The following is a 24,206-nucleotide window of genomic DNA, read 5'->3' as shown; positions in this document are numbered from 1 at the left end:
TCCTGCTTCACCAGAGCAATATTTGAGCACTAATTAGCAATCCAGAATGCTAACGATCTCTCTGCTGCTTTGTTCCTCATTGTAATTAGGAATAGTTTTAGTGTGTTTGTGGTCCTTGGGGTTTTTTTTTAAGAGCTGACATTACAAAGCTGTAATTTTCTATACTAAGTGGACATTCTGTGCATTGCACTTCATTGCACTCAATAAAATTCAGTTATAGGCAGGGGGTTTAGGCTAATCACCTGTTCCCCATGGTGAGTGGGCAAAGCAATTCCTGTGCTGACAATGGATGGCACTTCTGTACAGTGCTGGGCTTCACCATTACACTGCACTGCAAAAGGCTCTTCCACTCTTATTCAAAATGGTAAAAATATCAGCATCAACACGAAAATCAAAAGTTTGTGGCTAGGGCACAATGTCCTGAACCACTCACAACTAAGAGGGACAAGCAGAAGCTACTGTTGTAGGAAGAGATCTGTGGAAAGTCACTAGCTGAAAGTTAAGGTATTTTTCTTGCCTTTACCTGATTTTTATGGCTCTGTCAAACATGGTAAACTCATTCTACTGTGTGGCATGCTTCCTTTGGTCCTTGCCAAATATTTGCCTGTGAAGAAGTGGGCAAAACAAACCCCCAAATTCTGAAGGCGTACAATGTTTGTAACATCTACAGGGGTTGGATTTAGTTTTATAAACAGGCCTAATTCTTACCGAACCTTGATTATTTCACCAAAATATAATGACGACCTCACTCCAAACAAACATTTCCATTCTCCTGAAACCCAACATACAAATTCCACAATCTAGTTACACATGCCACGGAACAACAACTCATCTTTTCCCAGCGTCTGAACGGGCAGAGTGCAGTCTGTCTATACTCATTCCCCGTATTTTGGTAACCATTGGTTCCTGGGTTCTTGCTGGCGGGAGCTTAAACCAACTTACATGACATTTAAATATTTCTTTCATGAGTGGCTCCCAAAACAAAAACCATGATTGGTTTGGTTGTTTTTTAAGACCAAATTACTTTGTCTTCAGATTGTCCCAGTCTAGGGCTTAATGTTGCCAGGTGTCTGGTTTGGTGCTTCTTGAGCTTCTGCTCCGCACTCCGGTACCTCTTTGAGTGCTTGGTGGTTCCTCGTGCACTGTGCTGAGTGGCAGCATTGATTAGTTATGAATGTACAAAACATCTGACCAGCAGGTATTGGAAAATCGTATCCAGGTAGATCTCTGGATTTTTTAATAAACTAAGAAGATTTTTTAGAATGATTCAGCATCAGAATGTCTTCTGCTTATGACACTGAAATTGTTCTTGTTCATAGATTTCATGATCTTAATTCATTTATGAGAGAGCTATTAAAAAAATGGTTCTGTTCAGAGGTGGTTTAGCTACACTGGAGAATGCTGGGTTTAACAGGGAGCACTGGTGCAGGGAACTGAAGGAAGTTTCCCAGATCAGTTGAAACCTGTCTCAAAGACTCTGGTGCTGGCAGAGCGAGCCGGTGGATGGCACCGCGGCTGGCAGGTGACCAAAGCAGTACAAAGGAAAGAGGCTCCACACTGCAAGGCTGCCTGCCTGTATTTTTTCCAGTTTTCCTGCTTATTTCCATCCCAGGGTGTCCAAAACTTGTAGGTCACCGAAGTAGTTTTGTTTGGTAGGCTTTTCAATGCATTTTTTTCCACTTTTTTGTGTGTGTCCATAGTCCTCATCAGCTCAATGAGTTGAAATGTGCAGCAGGCTGTGTCATACCCATTCCTGGACAGGTCTTTTGTAGTACACGACATTTTGCTGCACCTCTTTGTTTTTAAACTGGAAAATTGTGTATACCAGGACAAGGATACACAGAGACAGGATGCAGGGGATCACCACTGCGATGGCATTGACAGTGCTGGGCACGTCATTTATTGTCACCATGATGTCCACGTCGTCGTGCGGGAGGCGCCGGTCCTTGCTCCGCTCAACTTCCTTCTGGTTACAGCCCATCCAGTCCTTGAGGATCGACCTGGGGTAGCCTGGCTCCACACTCAGCCTCTGGTTATCGAATTTCCAGTACTCCTTCCCTTTGTAAAAGTAGGTGTAAACTAGGAGACAAAACAGAGAGTATTACTCACTATTTCCTGTTGGTGAGCTGTGCTTGTGGGAGGACTTTAAGGGAGCCTGAAGACAGACACTACCTAAGTCAATAAAACACATTTATCCAGAACATTCTCCAGCCATTGGAAAGTGAAGGTGGTTTTGGAGGTGGGATTTAAAGGAGAAGCTGTAACCCTGGCAAGCATGTTCAACATTACCCATGGAACACCATTCCCCTTGGCCAAGACAAGCTGGGAATTAAAACTCTACAATCTTTAAAGGAAAGGTTCTGCAGTGAGGTATTTTTTAACTAAGGCATCTGTAAATATGTGCTCATCATTGCTAAGTGATAAACATCATCTGCAGGGTGCCAGCATGTGTCTGGGTATGACAGTGTTTGGAAGAACATCCTGTTTCTGTTCATTCAGCCTGAGGGAACAAATGCTAATGCTGAGTAAGATGAATCCTTTTGCCACAGAATCCCGAAGATTTGGCCTGTGTTAAGGAGGAGTGTTGTTCTACTGCTAATACAAGGGTGATGCTTTATGCTACATGTTGTTTGAAGCACCTCCCTCTCCCCAGATGACCCATTTTCTATTGACTTTCAAGTTATTAGAAAATAAGAGAACAGGAGAAGGGAGCTGTGGTCAAAGTGTTGGTCTCCTGCACTGTTCCCCAGCTTAGCTGACTCTCACTGCCATTCCCCAAAGCCTGGCCCAGCCCTACAGCCCTCCTCTCACACCACAGCTCCAAATTTGAACACAGCCTCAATGGCACAAACCCCTTCTGTTGGCTCTTTCCTTTACTGGAGGAGGAAATCTTCAAATGAGAGAAAGAAATGTGTTGGAAGGAGCCTCTGGAGCGCGAAGCCCCTACTCAGAGCATAACTTCAAGGCTAACTACTGACATCAGACAGGCTGGAGCCTTTAGCAGAGAGCCAGATCTCACTACAGGTAGATTAGGAGGAAATGTAAGTTCCAGCACCCCCAGAACCAGGGCCCAGGAAAAGTTGGGTAGGGTCTGTTGTGGCAGAAAAAGTCCCATTCCCACAGAGCTGGATTGTCCCAATTGTGGTTTAGCAGCTGAGGAAGTGTGTGGGTTGGGATGAGGGCCAGGAAGAATCTCAGACTGCTGCTGCTCACAAAGCCCAGGTGACCCCAGGTCTTCTGAGACTTGATTCCTGGATCAGAAAATACTCAAAATACTCCACATCCAACCACCCAGCTCCCAGCACAGACCAGCTCTTCCCGATCTAACAGGTGCAATGCCTGCAGACACATACAGCCTTCCTTGCTGATGAAAGCCCCCTGAGGAGCCTGAGGGATTCCTCTCCACACGGTGATGGGCTTGGGGTAGCCTGGGTCCGTTGCTCTCTTGTCCTCGTTGTACCTCCAGTACCTGTCCCCTTTGAAGAAGTAGGTTTTGCCCACGGGCTCCCAGCGCAGCGCGGTGTCGATGCCCTCGCGGGGCAGGCAGCTCCCCAGCTCCACCAGGCTGTGAGGGTACCCCGGCTCTGCTGTCACCTCCTTAAAAACCCAGTACTTATCTCCTAGAGATGAGCAGGGACACAACAACAAACACATTGGCCTGTTAGGAGTCGGATCGATATGAACCTAAACCAACCAGTGGACTGCAGCATCTTGAGGGCTTCCAGGCTTAACTGAAATCTGTGAAAAGCTGCTCCTCCACTTCATTTTGAATTTGAAACATCATTTCATCTGCTGCTTCTCAGCTCTTGTTTTGGGAGAGCTGCTAAACAGCCCTTTCCCATTTACCTTCTCATGCCAGTCATGATTTCAGACTTTCTCATCCCCTGTCTGCCATCTTTTGCTCAGGCTGAGCTGTTGATCAGCCCAAGCTTTTCAGACATTTCTGTTGCCTTTCCCTGAGCCTCTCAAGTTTTAGTACAGTTTAGAAAGCTGAGGTACTGCAGTTGCAGACACAAATGCAGAAGCCCAGGTTCTGTAGTTTTGTACCAGCCATGCTGTCCAGCCACTCTTCCTTGCTCACCATTTGCTCTCAAGGTACAGGATCCTGTTCAGGCACAGCCACCATACAAGGAGCTAAAGTGGGCCCCAGCATAAGGTTGGTCATTTTGTCTCTTTAGGAGACAATTGTCCAGAAATGAGGTTTGGGAGTGCCCTGCACCTGGAGAGGGCTCAATGCCCTGGCAAAAGGTGTTCAAGGAGATAAGCAGGGCACTGGCACTCGCTGGGAAATAGGAGCTGTTTCTTGTCACATGAAAGCCAACTTCCCCTAATTGATATTAACTCTATACAGAGATGGTCCTGGCAAGGCCAGCCCACACTGAACTGTATTTTAAGGATCAGTGGCTGCTTGAAGTGCCCCCTCAGAGAAGGGCAAGGGTGCAGCGTACCCGTTTTCCACATTTTCACGCCACAGAAGCAGCCAGAGCTGAGGCAGGAGTGTCTGGCTCGTGCTGAGCTGTACTGTACCTTTGAAGAAAACGAATTTGCCATCAGAGCGCTCATAGGCAGCGTCGATCTTGGCAGGGAGGCCCTTCCAGAACTGCTCAATCTGCATGGGGTACCCTTCCTGCACGCGGTTGTTGCGCAGACGCCAGAACCAGCGATCCTGAGGAAACCAGAAGCCTCTTGAGACTGAGCACTCTTGTCTTGCAGTCAGACCTGGCTGGGTCCAGCATCCAGCTCTGCTAATCCTTGCCCAGGCCCCACAACCATTACGGACACAAGTCCTGCCTCAGGTGACAGCTCCAACCCAGCCCAACACTGTCTCCAGTGTGGGAGGTGCTGTGGAGGGAAGATGGCAGCACAAAGGGGGAGATGTTGATTGATGGGGCTGTGGAAAAGGGTGGAAAGAAGGAGAGGGGAAAGGAGCAGGGGGAAGTGAGTCCACAGCTGTAAGCATTGTGACCTCTCCATGTCTTGTCACTGAGGTGTCATGCTTGTCCTGGTTCAGCTGAAGCTCCTGGAGCCCAGGAGAGCCAGACAGCCTGAACATCACCTGGTGACTGTGTGAAACACACAAGGTTTAAAGGCACAAAGGAGGCACGAAATATCCCTTTAGATATTCTATCATTGCTTAAAGCTGCAGGGGATGCTCTGGGATGAGCATGAGCAGGACAGAACCTTTGACATTCCTCCGAGATACCATCCCAACCTTCAACTAGTTTCATTTCAGAAATCTTCTGCAACTGATGTGGTTTGTCCATTTAATAACCTTCAATATGTCCCTTTCCACACTTCACACCCATTGGGCAGAGATAAAACTGCTGGTATTTTGGGAATGGTATAATGGATGTCCATATTCCATTGGTACTCTAATGGGTTATTGAGCAAGGGCTGTGCTGTACAAGAAAGGTTGACTCCAACACCCCAGGTAGACTGAGTGCTTCCAGAGCCCCAGTTCCATGCATGTCACCTCTGAGACAATGAGGCTGCTCCCAGAGAAGCTGTGGCTGCCCCATCCCTGAAAGTGTTTCAGGCCGGCTTGGACAGGGCATGGTGGACAGTGGAAGGTGTCCCTGTCCATGGCAGGGGGTGGGACAAGGTGATCTTTAATGTCCCTCCCAACCCAACCCCTCTAATGGTTACCCATGGTACTGGTATTGCTTCCTGGCTTTACAGGGGGCTCCTCTCAGGCTTGGTGGCATCTGAATTCTCTGCCAATGCACCCATTTCACATTTTGGAGCACAGGATGCCTGGGCATTCTGTAAATCCCATCAGGCATTGTTTCCAAATATTACAGAACCAATCTGTTCACATTTCCTTCCAATATTTCTCAGTCATCACCCTCAGAGGAACAGAGCTATTTTCACAGACGTTTCAAATCTCACTACCAAATACTTCTATTAACCTTTTCCAGCAATTAAATTAAGGGAAGACTCATGGGTAAGTGGGAATTCTCAGTACCTTGAAAACAAACATTTCTCCTCTAAAGAGAGCCACAGTGTTAAAGTTGCCATCACAGATGTTTGGTTTGGAGCCAGGGAGGGCTGGCCTGTCACCCAGGGGAGGGCTGGCGGGTCGTGGCTGCCTCTCGTGTTTTCTCTCTGAAGTGGAGTGAATTCTGCGAACAGGAAGAGTTGGTAAAGGCCTGGTTGGCTCCAGGGGCTCTATAGGAGGACCTAGAAGTGAAAAGGAATATATTTAGCAAAGTGGACAAGCTTGTGTTTTCTGTAAGCTTTAAAAGGCTCCAGGCTGGATGGACAGCACTGCCAGCTCCTGATGCAGAGCTCATTCCCTAGAAATGGGGAGCAGAACAAGATGCATCCACATGTGAAAACTGTCCCAAAACAGACAAGTGATAAGAACTGAAGAAGAGCCAGAATGTTTTTGTAGGTCTTCCCAAGGAGGCTGGAGCTAAAAGGAAGAAAGAGCCACACCAGTCACGTTCCCAACTGAAATGAAAGGTGGTAACCCTTGAATAGAACTGTTTAGTAGACCATAAAAAAAGGCAAGAAAAACCCTAGAAACCAAAGCAAAACTAGAAAAAAAAAAAAAAAAAGAGGGTGTGAAAACCAATGCTACATTGTAAGGAGAACTGCAGGGAGCCCTTCATTACACAGCAGTGACCAACCTGTGCTGTCCCTGGTGAGCAGCTGTGACAAGGGACCTCATCCCACCCAGCTGACAACCTCCCAGCACAGCTCTCCCTTTCCATCCTTCCCAAACTCAGCTCTGGGATCTGACAGGGCCAGAGAAATAAAAGTACAAGTGAGCTAGACTGGAGCAGAGGTCTTAAACAGCCTCTTGCCTTAGGATATTTTCATTAACTGTTAGCGGTAAATCTGGACCAAATTTCACTCAGAGAGTCACATTTCTTGTTGCTTCTCAGAGAAGGCCATGAGTTAAGATGGCAATAAACAGAAGGCCACTAGAGCAAGGGATTTTAGTGGGCTTGAGATGTGAAGATGGTTTATTTGCAAGGATCATGGTTTCAATTTCATTCTGAGCCTGTAGGATAAACCCCCACGATGGGGGCTGCTGTCATGGGTGCTGTTTCAGTGTCACACACTGGGGCCAAGGAGCTGCACCCCAGCTGGAGGTGAACACTGGCCCTGGACAAGGCTCATCCTCACAGCCTGGAAGAGTCACAGAACCTGCAACCCAGGGCACCAATGTAGAGGTTTTAATCAGCCCTAAAATGCCACTGAAGAACTGGCATGGCAGAAGCAGTTGTGCACACCGTGGTCAGGATGATGCCAAGCAGGAAAGATTCAGATGAACCAGGGATTTGCTTTAAGGAAAATGTTTGCTAGATCAGTGGAGAGATCTCAAGTCAGGCCCAACAAGGGAAGCTGGCCCTGTGTGTACTCAATGCTGGCCATGGCCAAACCAGCCCTGGCAAGGCTTCCCACACGTGCTGCAGGGGGTCTGCAACCTGCTTGGATCCAGACTTTGTCATTCCACTTCAAATATTCCTCTTACTGTCCTTCTCTGCTAGCCATGGATGTTTCCTTGCTACCTTTCACTCATTTTTGTTTTTATAACCTAGGCCTTCTAATTTATTCTGATTGAAGATTTGTCTCTCTAGACTGCCTTTTCATTTTTAGCTACTGCCTCCACTTAGTCCCTGAGTGTGGCTTAGGGTGAGAGGTGATCCCTCAGCTGTGCACATGCAAAGAGCAGAGGAGTGAAACATAAAAACATGGAAATCCTCAGGTGCAAGTGCCACTCAGGCAGAATTTGGTGCACAGCTATGGGGATGGGAAGCAGAAGCACAGCCTGTCCTTTGGTGGAGAAGTTGGTCCCTCATAAGGGAGGCACTGCAGAGTCCAACCTGGCACAAAAGCAGAATGAGCAGACCCCATCCATTGGGAAAGGCCACTGGTCGTTCCTATTTCCAGACTCCATCACAGTAACAGCTCAAGGCAGGATGGAACAGGTTCACCTGAGTGTGTGAACAAAGAGTCACTTAAGATGTGCTGGCACTGTGGTAATTAATGCAGTGACTGATCACATCCACCAGCCTGAGCAGGCAGCAGAGCACACAAACCACACCCTCTGCCACTACACTTCTGAGCAGCTTCAAAGAATCAGACAGAGGAAAAGTTTCTAATTAGAAAAATCTAAGTGAGAGAGGTTATTGCATGGGAGTGCAAATGGGCCTGAACAGAGTCACCTAGTTATCATGTGTGATCCCAGCAGCAGAGCCAAGTCCATGCCTGGGACTGGTCCTGCAGCCACTTCCCCATGGGAAGCAGGTAAGAAATCTCCTGGAGCTGGAAATCTCCATTCTGGAGGGAAGCAGCTTGCTGGGACTCTACAGACACTCTTTGGAGAAGAAGAGTTTCTTCCTCTCTATCAGAAGCAAGGCAAAGGATGTCAGAAAGCTTTTGGGTCACAGCAGATCACCTTTAGAGTGTGACTTCCACCACTGGCACTTAGCCTCCTCCCTTCATGCTTCCTCTGTCGCAGCCCATCTGAATACCAAGGTGACCTGTGAAGATAACACAGAGAGAGGAGGCATTTAGGAGCCACTGTGTCGATAGTTGAGGACAAAATATAATTGTACTGTCCTCCTGGCTATTGACAGAGTGTTCCCTCAGCTGCACAGCACCTGCCTGGCTCAGCCAGTCCCAGACAGCAGCTCCCAGGTCTGCCAGCACAGAGGAGGCTTTGGGTCAGCTCAGGGGAGAGAACCACTTGCAAACAAAGGCCTGTCCTTATCTTCTTCACTCTGAGAAGAAAACTCTCCTCCAAACGATTGTGATGGTTTGAATAACTCAAGGGAGGTTCTGGTTTGAAAAAGCTGAGCTGCCAGTGTGTTTGTGGAGCTGTCCAGGGACACAGGCAAGGCTCCTCAGCCTATGATCCAAGGGAGCCAGGGAGAGCAAGAGAAACCACCTGGAGCTGCTCTGCAGGCTCCAGGGCAGTGGAGAGAGGCCCCTGCTCACACCACATGATGTAGCTGCCAACAAGCTGCCTCAGGGGCCAGAGATTGTCCACAGAACTCCAAGTGCAGGAAGGGCTCCTCGTCCCTTGACAAACTCACCTACAGAGCACTTTGCACCTCTGGGTTCAGCCTTCAGGGCTGAAGTGAGCTAAGATGTCCCAGTTAGCCTGGGACCATGCCACAGTGCAGAACAGGCCACAGCACCCACAGAACAAGGGGGGCACAGTCAAGGCCCCCATGATCATCACTGGGTGGCAGGAAGGTTTTTCTCAAGCCCTTCTCACAAAGACATTCTCCTCTGGATGACAGCTGCCACCCAGGTGACAGAACTTTCACCTGGGAGACAGGTGAATGCTCTGTCCAGAGCAGAGTCCAGAGCAGACATTCTTGCTCTGAGCTAAAGGAATGCTTTCCTGGGCTCTGGATTCACCCTGCACTTGGGTGCCAGAAAACTGGGTCAGAAACTCCCAGGCTTAGGTAGGCAAATGATGAGAGGTTAGGGCTCTGCAAGATGCTTCAGTTTCCTTCTGGAAAAGCTTTCAGAAGCCTGACATCTGCTCCACAGAAAAACAGAACATTTTTCTATACTCAGAAGAATCTGTAGGATGAGAACAGTATTTTCTGCCCAGCCATAACACACACCAGTGTTTTTCCACCAGCTGAGAAACCTCCCAGGAGAGATGGGCTCCCTCTCAGCCTCCCCTCTGGCAGAGTCATCCAGGTGAGCCCAAGGACAGCACTGGGAGCCAGGCAGCTGCTCCCTGTGTTTCAGAGGAGTGGGAATGAAGATCTGGCATTTGGCAGGTGAGGGAGGCTCTGTGGATGCACCACAGCTGGAGTCTGGTGTTTCCTGCTGGGTCTAACAGAGTCTGTGGACAGGAGGAAAGGTGCAAATTAAGTGATGCAACATAGAGAGGGTGTCAGGTATCTCTGCAATGTGCCAGAGATGCGGCACCAGGGCACATCCCTCCAGATTCCTGATTGCCAAGCATTTTCCTTCTTCTCTCCTCCTGGGAGCACAGGACCATGGGGCACGGATCCACAAGTCCCAATCCTGCAGCTTCTACAGATGAGGTCTTGGATGTTACTCTGTTTCCTCCCCATGTCCAAGAGGACATTACCAGAGAACATTTCCAGGTCCCACATGACAGCAAAGCTTGCTCTGATGGTCCCACTCACAGCGCATATCACCACATGGAAATTCTCCACCAGGTCTTTCTGCTGTTCCCTCACAAGCCATCTCACACGTGTGTGCAGCTCACAAGTGCCCTGGGATGGTCACAAGGGTCTGCAGGTTACAAGAATCTCCATGGCTGCCACTGGAAAAGGGGAGGTGATGGAAGGGCTGCACTGAGGGGGTGAGGCCGGCAGAAGGCCCTGGTTGCACATGGACACTGTGCCCTGATGATCCAGGATGTCAGAGCTGGTGCTGTCCAGTTCCTCAGGCAGGGCCTGCAGTGGTTTCATGTCCCCTCTGGACCTCAGCCCTCAGCATGTGCCATGAGTGGGATCTCCACCTGAAGATGTATGAGGCTGGGAGTTCCTCAGTGAGGTTTGGGATGTCCCAGATCTTTGAGGCTGTCTCCAGGGTTAATGGCCAGGTCTACCTCTGAGTGATTAGGAGACCTCCCCTTTGAGACCTCAGGCTCTGACAGGCCTGGAAGGCTGGCCAGGCCAACCAGCCCTGTGCACATCATGAGCTTTCCCTCTACCTCAGGCCAGGCCCTCAGACAGGGCCACTCCCATGGGAGGCTCCCTTGTCACCCCCTGCAGACCAGTACAGAGAGCAGCATGTGAAAATCATGGAATCACAGGATCATTCAGGCTGAAAAGCCCTCTGAGGTGATCGAGTCCAACCCTTAACCCAGAACTGCCAAGCTCACCACCAAACCGTGTCACCAAGTGCCACATCCACACATTTTCTAAGTGGGATGTGGCTCCACCACTGTCCTGGGCAGCTGTTCCCATGCCTGACCACCCTTCTAGTGAATAAATTCTTCCTAATACCCAGGCTGAAACTGCCCTGACACAACTGGAGGCTGTTTCCTTTTGTCCTGCCAGTTGTCACTTGGGAGAGCCCTGAGCCCCTCCTGCCAGGACAGGGCTGCAGAGGGACCAGCTCAGGCCCTGTCACACAGCCACAGCTCTGCCCTCTCCACCTGCAGCCCCAGCTCCAGCAAAGGAAAGGCAGCTCAGCAGGACATCCAGGGGACCTCCAAACTGGTGTCACTTCCAGTTTAATTCCCTCCTGGGCATGTCACTTGTGACACAGGCACATAAATGCAGAGGGGGAAACCCTTCTGAAAAACACACACAAAGTAGAGCCCCGCTATTTCCTTGTTTTGCCAAACAATGTGCTGCAGGAAGGAGCTCTCAGGAGATGGGAATGTTGCTGACTGGTGTCACAGCTCTGTCACACTGGGAGCTGCTGGCCTTGCTCTCAGCAGCTCAAAATGGAATTATCATTTTAAACATTGATCTTATACTGATCAGCATGAAGCACAAACAAGAGTTCACATCACCTACTGGCTCTGAGAGTGAGTTTTGAAATAAATTCAGCAGAAAATAAATTAAAAATTCAAGAAGTCATTATATGACAGATCTGGACATGTTTCTTTTTTAATGGATAAACACAGACACAATATAAACCACATTTGAAATGCATCATTTTCAAAAGGCAGCAAAATGGACTTCAGCTTTAGCAGAGCCTCTGTTCTTTGTTCTAGGAACTTCAGTGGAATTAAAAATTGGAAGTTTTGATTATAACTATTTTTTTAAAAGGACCCTACAGGCAAGACAGTGGCTCTTGTCTGACTTTCCAGAGTAGGTAACTAAATAATACATATTGAGCACATGCTGCTGTGTTAGAGAATGTCAAAGCAGCAGGAAAGCAGGAGATTTTGGGTTCTGGAGAGGTTCTCTGGTAGATGGGCTTTTGGTATTCCCAAGGCACAACAAAGCAGAGTGGCACTGTGGAAATAAAATACATTAGTTGAATGTTCCTGCTAAAGCTACAGAAAGGATATTTCAGCAGGCCCTTCTCAGTTTTGAGATCAGATGAAGGGTTCTGTTCTTTCACCATTAGTTCCAGGGAGAAACATCACATTTTCCAAATTTCTTTGTGAACCATAAGTGGAAAACCTAATTTTAAATTCAACTTTGATTTTTGGACAGTAACTCTGTACCAAGGGCTGAAATCTCTCCCTGGGGAAGGAAAGCTCCTGCTGCAGAAGTTGCTCCTTCTTCTCCCCACAGGATGAGTTATCTCTACAACCCCCAACACCATCCCCAGCCCATCCCAGCTCCAGGGCCTCAGAGCCCCATTCTGGGGAGTGCTGGTCCCAGCTCAGCCCCTGCTGATCTTGGTTTGAATCCCAAAAGTAAAGCAGGAAGGCTGTCAGCTCCTTATCTGCTCCCTTTCCAAAAACATGTCTGAAAACAGAGAAACCAGTCATTTTTTCTTGATTGTACTTCCACTGTCTGCAATAAATTGCAGTTTTTTTTCTTTCTGATTAATCAAAGTTCACAGGAACTAAATCAACATTTCAAAATAGAAACAGCATAATGGCATTTTGGCAGCTTTCAAAAATTAACACTTAGATCTATTACTTAATGAAAGTTTAACACTGACTACCCCAGCACTTTATTTCAAAACTCTCCAGAGCCTCTGCTATCCTGAGCACCAGAACATGTAACTGTGTTTAACTGTGTTACAGTAGTCATAATTAAACAATACCACAGGACAATTAACATGCAACTTCACCTGGTAATGATCAATAAGAAGATGCAGCAATGAGATGAGATAGTTATCCTGGGTGTATTTTAAGCCATCTTATTTTAGATGTTGGACCTTACTTGGATATGTGCCTCACACTGAGGCTGGACTGCTCTCTACAAATGCCTGGTTTTCCCCACTGCCCTCACAAGTCAGAGAAATTAGCCCAGAAAAAGACTTTTCCAGGCATCTGCACTTAAACAATGAATCTCAATCCAGTCACAGAAATCAAACACCAAATCTGACTCAAACAGCTGAGATGCAATTTAGATGTCTAAAGTCTTGCTACGCTGCTTTAGAGTCTCACAGGTCTTGGCACACATTTTATTAGCAGCAATCTCAAATTCACTGGCAGACCATGGATGGAAACATTGAGTGCCAGGCCTGCCACCAAGCTCTGCAGCAAGCCCTGAGAAACACCAGCTTTCCCAGTGACCACCACCTCACAAGTATTTTTTTCACCTTTAATTCACACCCTGCTGCTTCTGGGAGCTGATGTTTGACTCCACCTGCACAGTTACACAGCACAACTGCTCTGGGCTGCATTTATTAGGTAATCTCTCTGTCAAACTTGTACTTTCCACTAAGAATGAAATCAGGGATGTTTGATGAAACCTATTTATCACAGGTTGCCACAGACTGTGGCTATCAGTCTCAGTCTCCCCTTGTGTTCCTAAAACCTGGATTTCTCTTTGCTCTCAGAGTCTCCTTCAGCCAATAATTCTGTGAATTCCTGTCCTCACACCCTGGTATCCATGATCCAATCACATGGCACCATATCACATGCAGCCTCTAGGCTTTCTCCCATAATCTCTCTGCTCCTTTTCTATTTCCCTTGAGTCCAATATCTTTGTGGCACATGCTGTACAACATGTTCAGCTGGAGATTGAAACAAGCAAAGTGTTCCCTAAGCAGATCCAAACTTAATTTCCCTTACCTTATAAATAATGAGAAAAAAAGAAGAGCAAAAATACTTTTTACCTTTCCTTGATGTTCCAGGCTCTTTGCATTCTTTTCCTTTATTTGCACTGGTTGTTCCTAATGGACAAACCTTGGGTACAGCAAACCCTCTGCAGCAGGGGGGCACAGTGAGGGAGGGAGCAGCAGGGGAATCACAGAGGTTTGGTTCTCCTGACCTGTGCAGTCATCTGGCACTTAGTCCTGGATGAAGGGCTTTAAGCAGGGCTTTAAGCAGTTTCCCACTCAGCTCTGGCAGGAAATGCAGCCCCCATCTGCAGCACGCAGGGGTGAGTTGTAAAACACACCCTAGGCTTAAGGCTGGTGTAAGGAAAGAAGTAGGTAGGGTTACTCACCATAGATTTTCTGAATCCCTTGGAGGTCGTCTTGGGGCAGTTTGAAGTTGTGTGTCTCCATGTACTGGTAGAAAGGAGCCATGATAGCGCTGGGATCGTTGGAGTGCTCCAGCCCCAGCGCGTGCCCCAGCTCGTGGACAGCAACCAGGAAAAGATCGTTCCCTGTGGGGGGAAGGCACAGCCCGGTCAGCACCACACAGCCAACCCTCAGCCCATCCCAAGCGCCTCTTGCCCATAAAGCCAGAAGCAAATGCTTTGCTCTCCTACTGCACAGCAGGTCACAGTGGCAGGGTTAGCTCCTGGAGATGGGTTTAGTCCCAAAAGCCTGCACAGCCTTTAGCCACTGTCAAAGAATGGGCCAGAGGCTGCCAGCCCCAGAGCAGGTAAAACAGGCAGTGCCTGGAGTGAAGGGATACTGACTGTAGACTCCTTTGTAGAGAGATTACAGAAAATGGCCATCAAAATGGTCACTGACACCACTGGCTCCTTATCAGAGTGCTGCCAGGAGAGGTGAGAGCACAGTCAGCTATTCAGTGGTGGGGTGAGTGCCTTGTGCCCCTTCTGGGTCCTCTGGTGCCATTCTCTGATCAGCTCTGGACCAACAAATGGCAGGGGAGGTCTGCAGGCACCTGGCAAGGCAGGAGGAAGGACAGAGAAGAGCAGGGTAACATTCACTGTCCCACATGGGCAGCCCCATCCCCTCCAGCAAGGGCTTTCACTCTGCTGGACCCCTGGCACTGCCACGTGTGCACGAGCTGAGCACAGGCAGCTCCATCCTGCCCCACTCCCACACAGGGAGCAGGCTGGGTTGGATCCCAGTGGCAGAGGACAGAAGGAAGAAGGGGGAGAGAAGGGTCAGGACTCTTCCTGGCAGGAGGCAGGAGGGATGAGGAGCCCTGTGTGGGGCAAAGCTGGGAGCAGTGCCACGTGGGGGTACCTTCAACTCTACAGGCACACATTCCTCTTCAGCCCCACGGGCCTGGACCCTCATCCCTTTGATCCAGAGCGGTCCCTGGGTGTCCTGCTCCATAAGGGCACTGGGAAGTGGCCCAGCAGTGCTATGCAGGGATGAAGACACAGCCAACAAGAACGGATGTAAGGGTCTCCTCACGGCAGTAAAATGTCTGAGCCCTCAATTCTGCCTGAATTTGGGCTCCTCTGGTTTTGGGTTTTTATGGCAAGGCAGAAACCAAGAGCATTTGCAATCAGTTGTCAATGTCTCCAAAGAGCTTCCTCATGCCTCCAGCTGAACAAAGCTCAGTTCTGTGCTAAGCTCTGCCTGAGACAGGAGTTGCAACAGTGACACACACAGAACCATCCCCACTTTTTAAACAGTTACTGCTTCACTGTTACCCATAAAAACATGACAAAGCAGTTTCAGGGGTCTGTGAGCCTCCTCAGCAGGGAGCTTTGCCAGCAGATGAAGATACCTGAAGTCAGTACCAAGCAGTGCTCCCCAGCCACACATACCACCCCAAAATGGTTAAATGCTCTAAACATTTGAGTTGGATGGTTAAAGCATCTGAATATGCAAGACGCATTAAAATATACAAATGCATTCCAAATAAATTTTCAAATACAATTGTCCAAAAACATATAAAGCCTAAAATTTAGCCACACATTTATGGGGAATTTTAGAATTTCTGTATTTGGGAAATTCAAGTAAATACCTACTTAGTAATTTTTTTCTCATCTGTTGCTGAAAACTCTGGTGTGTGCAGAACAGGTTAATACAATGTCCAACAGCACAATATAAAATCCATGAAGTAGTTTTATGGTAAAGGTTGGAGGACTGATCATTCCTCACAGGTTTTCAAAAACACTCAAGCTTCAAAGATGCACCCAGATTCCAAATGGGATTCAGAGAATCAATGTCCTTTTGCAAAACTGAATGGACTTAGTCTCCTGTATCAGGTAAATGCCAGTGAAAGCATAATTTTCACTGCTGCCACAACTATTCACATGTGGAAGCCCACAGCAAAGGTTACTCAGTACAGAGCTGACCTCATGAGACTGCTCAGCACAGGCTCACAGGCTCTGCCCGTGCTCAGGGACATCTTCCCTCACCTTCCCTTGGTGGCATTTTCCTCCTTGCTGAAGTACCTGCAGTACTGGTGCTGCCAGCAGATCTAGAACCTGTCTCTGTGTAAGTCTACATATAAATCTATGGAAGTGACTTGCCTCTGTGTGCTAATCCTTCACTAGGAGCACAAGATCAAACACTAACTTAAGTTAAATTAGTTTAAAATAGCTTTCAATCATTTGTTTCTGCCCAAAGTAAATGCCAGCCCACTTTATAGGTGTAAAATGAATCCCACAGATTCACAGGATGGTTGAGGGTGGAAGGCACCTCTGGAGATTGTCTGGTCCAATGCCCAGCTCAAGCAAGCTCAGGTAAAGCCAATTGTCTGGTCAGGTTTGAGTGTCAAGTTTCTCATACTGGGGTGCACAGGGCTCTCCAGGTGTGTCAGGTGGAAAGGAAGGATCATCTCCTTGCTCATGACTCATGTTCCACCTGCTGCCAACCAAGAGCCCCAGGTCCTTCTCTGCAAAGCTGCTTCCAGGCCCTGGGCCACCAGCAGTCCAGGGGCAGGGCTGTGCATTCCTCACCTTCCCATGGCTCCTGTCAGGCTGCTCCTCCAGCCTCTCGAGGTCTCTGAACGAAGGCATCACCGGGCAGTGTTATCAAACACTCCTCCAAAGTTCCTGTCATCTTCTGTGGTATTTTCTGGGGTCCTCCATGGCAGGAAGGAAATTATGAATGACTCCATGTTCTTAGAAGGTTAATTTATCATTTTATGATATTATATTAAAGAATGCTATACTAAACTATACTAAAGATTAGAGAAAGGATTCTTACAGAAGGCTTGACAAGATACTTATGAAAAACCTGTGACTCGCCAGAGTCCCAACACAGCTGGACCATGATTGGTCATTAAGTCAAAACAATTCACATGTTGGATAAACAATCTCCAAAGCACATTCCAAAGCAGCAAACACAGGAGAAGCAAATGAGATAAAATTGTTTTCCCTTTTCACTGAGACTTCTCAGCTTCCCAGGAGAAGAAATCCTGGCGAAGGTATTTTTCAGAAAATATCACAGTGACAATCTTCAAAGTCACTGAATGTGCACTCTGCTGCATCACTGATCTAATTCCATCAAGGTATTAGTCAGCACTGATCTCATGCAGCTCCTCTGACACAAATCCTGAACTTGTCTGTTGCGGTGTGCTGTAATGTCTCATTTTAGACTTCCAGGTCACCTCCCAGGTGTGCCTATACCTCTTCCCCCTCGCCCCCTTGCTGAGTGAGTCCTGTCAATCAGGCTTAACATTCCAGCAAGGCGTTGTGTGGTTGGTCAAGTTCAAAGGATGCCCCTCAGGCCTGGGGGTCATTGGCCTGTCTGGGTGTCATCCCCCCCTGAGACCCTGCCCCTCTCACCTGGTTGGTGGCTCACCTGTACCTCCCCTCCCCCTGTCCCTGAGCTTAAAAGGTGAATCAAGCCATGCGGTCAAGATTCTGTTGGAGCAGTTGCCCATATTCAGACCTCTGTAACCATGGAATAAACCTCTGGACATTAAACCCTCCAGCAGAATCCATCTCCTTTTTCTCTTCACCATCGCCTGAAGCCTTTCTCCTGAGGTAAACGGAGTTCCTAACAAGCCTGGACTTGTTCAGTGCCCAGCTGCAATCTCCAGCAAGCCAAGGTATCTCTGGGGTGATACACCGCAGTTGCTGCCTTTGGCCCAGCAGCGAGGGTCAGACTGGCCCAGGCACAATCTAACTGGTAATATTGGGATTCATATTCCAATACTTGTCCATCTCGTGGTTACCACAGCCCAGGATGCAACCCACACTTCCTCAGCTGTCAGGTCCAGCAGATCATTGTTTGTTCTTTGATCACCAGTGAGATAACCAGTAAGAGTTCTGTGATGATCAGCAAGATGAAGGCTCATTTCTGAGGAAGTACCTCAACCACCACGGTGGTCAGGCCAGCTCCTCCCCTATGGAACACATACACACCTTTTCCCAGCTATGCTTAGGAAATATTCCTGGAAAAACAGCTGTGGAAAACAGCTGCTGCTGTCCAGTTTTAAACCACCATTCTGGCTGGCAGTTGTGTGTGAGGATGTCACAGAACACAGAAAATGTTGGCTGGGAAGCCTTGTTGCAACTAGAGATAAGAAACTCCAAGAAATAAACTGTCCCAGTTCCAGCACACCACAGCAGACAGGTCAGCAGTGGAGTGGAAAAGTTCTCCTCCTCCATGGCCAGGATGCCACCCAAACCAAAGCAGGGATAAACCCTGGGCAATGGCTGGAGCAGAGGAAGTAGAGCTCAAGAGAATTCCTAGGAAGTGAACTGATCTCCACAGAAAGCAGGACAAGAAGCTCCCCTTAGCTCTCTCCAAGTGCCCTGATTCTCACTGCTGTGGTTGCTTCTCATCTACTTTTGCTGAAAGGCAGCCGTGGCAGAAGCACACACAGCTCCCTCTCCTTCTGCTCCCTGCCCTGGCCAAAAATCTCTCACCTCTGTTTAATCCCCTCATATTTCTTTTCTGGCCTCCTCCCAGACACATCTGTTGATCTTTTCCTTCCACCATGCCCCTGTTATCTCCTTTCTCCATCCTGCTGCACACTCTAAGGGGGTCCCGGGTCTGAGACAACCACATCATTCTCAGAGAACAAGTGAAACAGCATTTCATGGGAGGAGGAGATGGGAGAGAGAAGCCTTAAGACCATTTCAGAAGCCCAGAGTTCTCAAAAATCCAGCTCTGGATTCATCATCCTGTTTTCTCTTGAAGGGTCACTCAATCAATAACATTGTTAAGGAACAAATTCCTTTTAATTTGCTAATGGGAGTAAATTTCATAGCATGGAAGAGAACACGTTGCTCCTTTTGAAGGGGTAGGCTAGGATTTGCTCTGAAAAGAAAATACTGAGGTATAAAACCACCAGTGTAGTTCTTTCTCTCCTTCCACAGAACTCGGCCTGGGGCTCTGAGGGCTCTCTGTGTTCTCACCCACTGCTGAGCTGGACAAGTCTGGAAAGGAGCTTGTACCTCCCACATTGTTTCCGTTGGTTCTTGAATGTACAGGAAGGTTTCTGACCTTCCAGTTCTCCACATTTCTTATCCAAAAGCATTCCCTATAGTGTCCATCCTCTTGGAGAAAGATTCAGATGGATGCTAGGCTAGCATCAGCCTAGCTTGATGCTTTGCCATGGAAACATGGTCAAGCAATGGGATACAGCTCCTTAATTTCCTGCTCAACCCACTCAAGTAACAAGAAAAACTTCCACTCAGAGTATCTCAGGACCTGGGTAAAACAGCAGGGTTAGGAAGGATCTGTACTTGGAGGAAACAGTCCCAAGAGGAATACAACAACTTTTGCTCATTTGCACCATCTGTACAAAACAAACAGGTCTGGTCAGAGACCTGCCTGAGCTTCCCCTTCCCAGCTCTCAGGAGGCAGCCAAAAGTCCACCAGTGAGCACCAGAGAGAGGATGACTCTGTAAAACTGGAGGGGTAAATTGGCTCATTGAATGTAACAGTTTGACCTGCTATACCAAACACAAAGAAACACAGCTAATTCAGTTTTGAAGCTGCTGATGTGTTTTCCTTACCAGCACGTTATCACCACAGAAAATGACAACTGAGGACACACCTATAGCACTATAAAAGCATCCTGGGATGACATACAGGTGAATACACTGCTTACCTTACATCCAGCTCAATGGCTCTATACAACTCGAAACATAGGTTTAAGTTTAATTTTCTTAAGTAAAAACAATCTGTGTGCACACCTCATTAGCTGGTGTGCTCCTAGATGAGCTACCTTACTTTAGATAAACTGCAATATAATCCCACATTAAACCCAGATCTTTGGTGAAAGGCCTCTCAAATTGTTTGTAACATTCTATTTTTCCCTGCAGAATAAAGAAAGACATGGTTTTATTACAACAGAGAACACTGGAATCATAGATAAACTATTTATGTATTAACTTCCTGTAACTCTCAAACTCCACCTTCCTGATTCTTTGATTTTAATCTTCCTCTGGAAAAACCATTCAATAGGTAACAGAGACACCTTGAGACAGCTGTTCTTTGTGAAGTTGCCAGCACATGCCTTCCTGTACAGTGTCATTCCTTTAAAATATGGAAATCCATACCAAAACAATTCATTTGGCTATGTAACTCACTGAATAATTCCTGTAGGCTGCTGAAATGCCTGTCAGCACACAGCAGCAGGTCACAGACTCCATCAGGGCAGTGCTATCAGCCACTGCCATCAGTGTTTATCCTTCAGCTGTGCATGTGGGTAGGCTCTGGAGAGCGCACTGCACTGGGGACTGTAAATCCAGGACACAGCTTCTAAGACAACAGAAGTACCAACAATATTGCATATCTGATTAACAGCAGAAAAGAGACTGAATCTCTGCTCCTTGTCATGTTAGTTTTATCCTTTATGAACTGTATCACTCTTCCAACAAATCTACATATTGCAGTGTACTCGGACACAAAAAGACATATGAGGGTTATATTTTGAAATTTTATTAAAGTAAGAATGATACTTAAGAAGTCAGAGGATCGATTGTGTGTGACAATAGCATGCCTCAGGTAATTACAGAAGAGATGGTGTGAACTAAACATGCTTATGTTCCTTCCACCCCAACAGCCACGCAGAGACAATTGTTTCCCAAGCACAACTTAAAGAAGCTTTAGGGCTACTCTAAGCTGTGCATTGGTTCTTCCATCTTCAGACCTGGCAGGTCTGACCTGTCCAAGAGAAGATGTGATTTGTCTGTGCTCCTCCATTCACCTCCACAACACGCTCTGCTCAAGGAAAGCTTTCCAATCTTCTGAAGACCCTGAAGAAGGGGTGATACTGCTCTGTGGAATCCTGTGGAAAACAGCTTTTCTATCTAGAAAGGAAGAAAATACATGTTAAAATGAAATACAGGCGTTCCTCTGTTCATAAGCAATTATTGTTATGTGTTGCTTCTTAAGGAATTACTGAAAACTCTGAAAAATGTCTGAACAGCTTCCCTGCAGGAAGAAGGAGTGATCTGCAGTTTTAACACCAATTGCACCACAGCCATATTAAACTGATCCCCACGAGACCAAGGGACTGCAGAAGGACAAGAACCACATCACGTTACCATCGTGAAAGCTAATTTGCCTTTACTGCCCAAAGGCAGTGTGCAAATCAGGGCTGGTAGCTGTGCTATACACCTTACTAATGGTGCAAGCTGTGCTTTATTTGACATGCACAGAGGGGACTATGAGCACAACCTCCTGTAGAAACTCAAGAGGAAAAATACAAACTAATGGTCTGGAATGGTGAGACCAATATTGACAGAGGGGGCAGCCAGAGGGAGGGGCAGTTGTGCCATTTCTGCTGCTCAGCAGCCTGACAGTCAGTGGAGCCAGCGTGTTCTGCTGAAAAATTAAAGTCATCTTTCACAAATGTAGGTTGTAGTTCCATAAACAATTCAATATCAAAGAATTACTAATCCCAAAATGAAAATTCCTATTTGCCTATACCAGCAGAGAATTTGGTAGAACAGATGGTAAAGCAGTAAAGAAAAAAAAAATCATAGAAACACAAAAAAATGTAGGTATGACCTTCATTCCATCAGTCTTGAAAATGAGCTATTGTTTGTATTTTAAAAGTATTTAAACAGCAGAATCTACTGACAGAATTCAGTTCTGAGCCAGCTGTGGAAACACTGGAAGGTAACTAAAAAATCCCAGGCCTTGGCATAGGCAGTATGGACAATCCAGTCTGTGACATTTGGAATCCTTTTTTGCCCATCAGGTTGAAATGATATTTAATTCCTGATGCTGGCAACAGAGCAAGTGTTGCTCTGGAGGCTGTAAGAGCAGCTCTGTGCCACAGCCAGGGTGTTCTCTAGAGCAGGAGACTTTCTGTCTTTGTCCTCCCCTAACACAGACGTTCCTGATGGGGCTGTGAGGCTGAGTAGGACTGAGACACAAGAGAGCTGGGATGGAAGAGATCTCGCCCTCAGAATGATATTCTGGTGGATTTGGGTAGAGAAGGCAATGCTAGTCAAACTGTTTTCACACTGTGAGCTCTCCTTCAGAAACAGCAAAGAAAAAAGTAATTTAAGCACCTCCCAAGTCTGCTGCTTGTGTGTGATGTCAAAATCCAGAGTACTAGGTGTCATTTCCCTGCTGATGCTACAATCTGCCTCTGATGACTCACAAACTCTTTTCAAGAATTCCTCTATTTTTATTTTCTTTTCTTCCTGTTGTTTTTCTCCTCTGCCCTTCAGCAAGTGGAATGACACAACTTTATTAAAGACACGGCTCTGTTTTGGCTCATTTCACATCATCAGTTTCTGCTTTACAAAAGGAAAGTGATAAAAAGAGAATTTTTGTTGGCTCACCTTGATTCTTGTGACTTGTTTTTTTCCACAGTTTTGTTTTTCTTCTTCTTCCTTTTTAAGGGAATGACACACCATTTTGGTCCTTACTGGCTCTTTACTGTGAATCCCAGAGTATTTGATTCTCTGTGAAAAGAAGTAAAATATTTAATTTTGGTTATACATAAATTAATAGGACTCCAAATACTTACATAACTATATTCGTACTCTGTGTATTGAAAGACTAGTAACAAATGCAATGGGCTAACATTTTTCTTTAAAGAACACTGTGAACCTCAGGTATTGACAAGTACAGTGTTTTGAACATTTGGAATTTGGAGGTGACCCTTATTAATGAATCTCAGCTGTAATCAATAACTAGCACTGCCAAGCTTTAAAATCCAGCCTGCATTGTGAAGCCACTGCCATGTTTATAAAATGACAGCAAACACACCAAAAGAAAGCATTACTTACAGAGAAGCTGTCCAGGGGTGGAGAGGAGAATCTGAAGACACAAATCTTCCCCAAGTGCTGATGGGCTTCCTCTCTTCTCCTTCAGGTTGACAGAACAGGAGTATAATCTCAAACTGCTGCTGATTTAAGCTGCCTGATTTGATTTCTTTTTACTGTGGCTGGCTGTCTGGAAATCATGTGTTTATATCCTTGCTCAAATCTGTTCAACATTAGCACAGGATGTGAGAGAGCTCTGGCTTATGGGAAGGAGTCTCTCTCCAAGCAGCTAAAGGATGAAACCAGTGTTAAATAGGTATGTCCTGGAGATTAAACACTGAACTGGTCTTCAGTGAACAAAATACCAAGCAACAGCATGACCTGGTGATGTATCATCAAAAGGCATGAGAGAATAAATTGAAATTTTAATACAATTTATGCCCCACTTGACTTCCAACGTGTACATGAAAGTCTTCCAGGTCTTCTGTGTTAAGGTACTTGTGAGTAACTTCAAAGCAGCTCTGGTTTTTGCTCTGGAAAACGCTGATGCTCATTTTCAACAACAGTGTCAAAAGTCTGAAAAATAATGATGGATTCAAAATGCCATTTGTTAGAACAAAACTCTTTAGATGTGAACATGTTCTGTATCTGAGAAATCAAAGAAAGAAAATTAAAAATCTACTTAGCAGCCAAACAGCACAAAAATTACACATGTTCTCTGTAGATTGCCAATCTCAGTACCTCCGTAGAAAATGAACATGAGAAAAAGTGGTAAAATAAGTAAGAAATGAGAGAAAGCGAGGCAAGACACAGAGGAAACAGGAATTAATCAAGGAGAGAAGACTGCCAAGTTCTGGCAATTTGCTGGGTGAAGGCACAGGGGTTAAGGTGCATTTCCTTTTTCGAGCAGGCACTGCACTTGCACAAGTCAGGTAAGTGGGAAGCAAGCAGAGAGTAGAGAGTCAATCTAGGAAAATGGATACCAACACAAATCTCAAACACAACAAGAAAGCTACAGCTGGATACTCTGCATTCCTCTTAGTTCCCTCCCCCCACATAAAATATCACAACTGTAATCAAACAAAACAAATAGGATAAATCATGTTTAGCCAGCAGTGTTTCCAAAGTGACTGGAAACACCTGGAAGTCTTTGATAAAGAAGAATTGTATGACTAGTTTTTACCTAGAAAAAGCCAAACCTACTGATACATCCCCCCCTAAATACCAGAGAATCTGTTGGATATTCTAACATACATTCTATGTTTATAGGATTAGTCTAGTCAATGCTCCAGAAACCTTGTACATTCAGGCATGGAAAAAAGAAAAAAA

At 46.5% G+C, this 24,206-nt stretch overlaps 1 protein-coding gene across 1 annotated transcript in view; it reads right to left on the bottom strand.

Moving 5' to 3' along the window:
* Window positions 1–1,359: 1,359 nt before the first annotated feature.
* Window positions 1,360–24,206, bottom strand: part of MMP24 (matrix metallopeptidase 24) — a 40,600-nt gene continuing 17,753 nt past the window's right edge. The window contains exons 5-9 of the mRNA XM_058814646.1: window positions 14,040–14,201; window positions 5,966–6,180; window positions 4,528–4,666; window positions 3,354–3,620; window positions 1,360–2,079 (exon numbers count right to left, since the gene is read on the bottom strand). Coding sequence (XP_058670629.1) covers window positions 1,742–2,079; window positions 3,354–3,620; window positions 4,528–4,666; window positions 5,966–6,180; window positions 14,040–14,201 — 1,121 coding nt within the window. The 3' untranslated portion in view covers window positions 1,360–1,741. The remainder of the gene's footprint in view (window positions 2,080–3,353; window positions 3,621–4,527; window positions 4,667–5,965; window positions 6,181–14,039; window positions 14,202–24,206) is intronic.

Source organism: Ammospiza caudacuta, chromosome 15 (assembly GCF_027887145.1).
Source record: "Ammospiza caudacuta isolate bAmmCau1 chromosome 15, bAmmCau1.pri, whole genome shotgun sequence".
In the NCBI taxonomy this organism is placed as follows: Eukaryota; Metazoa; Chordata; class Aves; order Passeriformes; family Passerellidae; genus Ammospiza; species Ammospiza caudacuta.
This window is presented reverse-complemented; position numbering and strand designations above follow the sequence as displayed.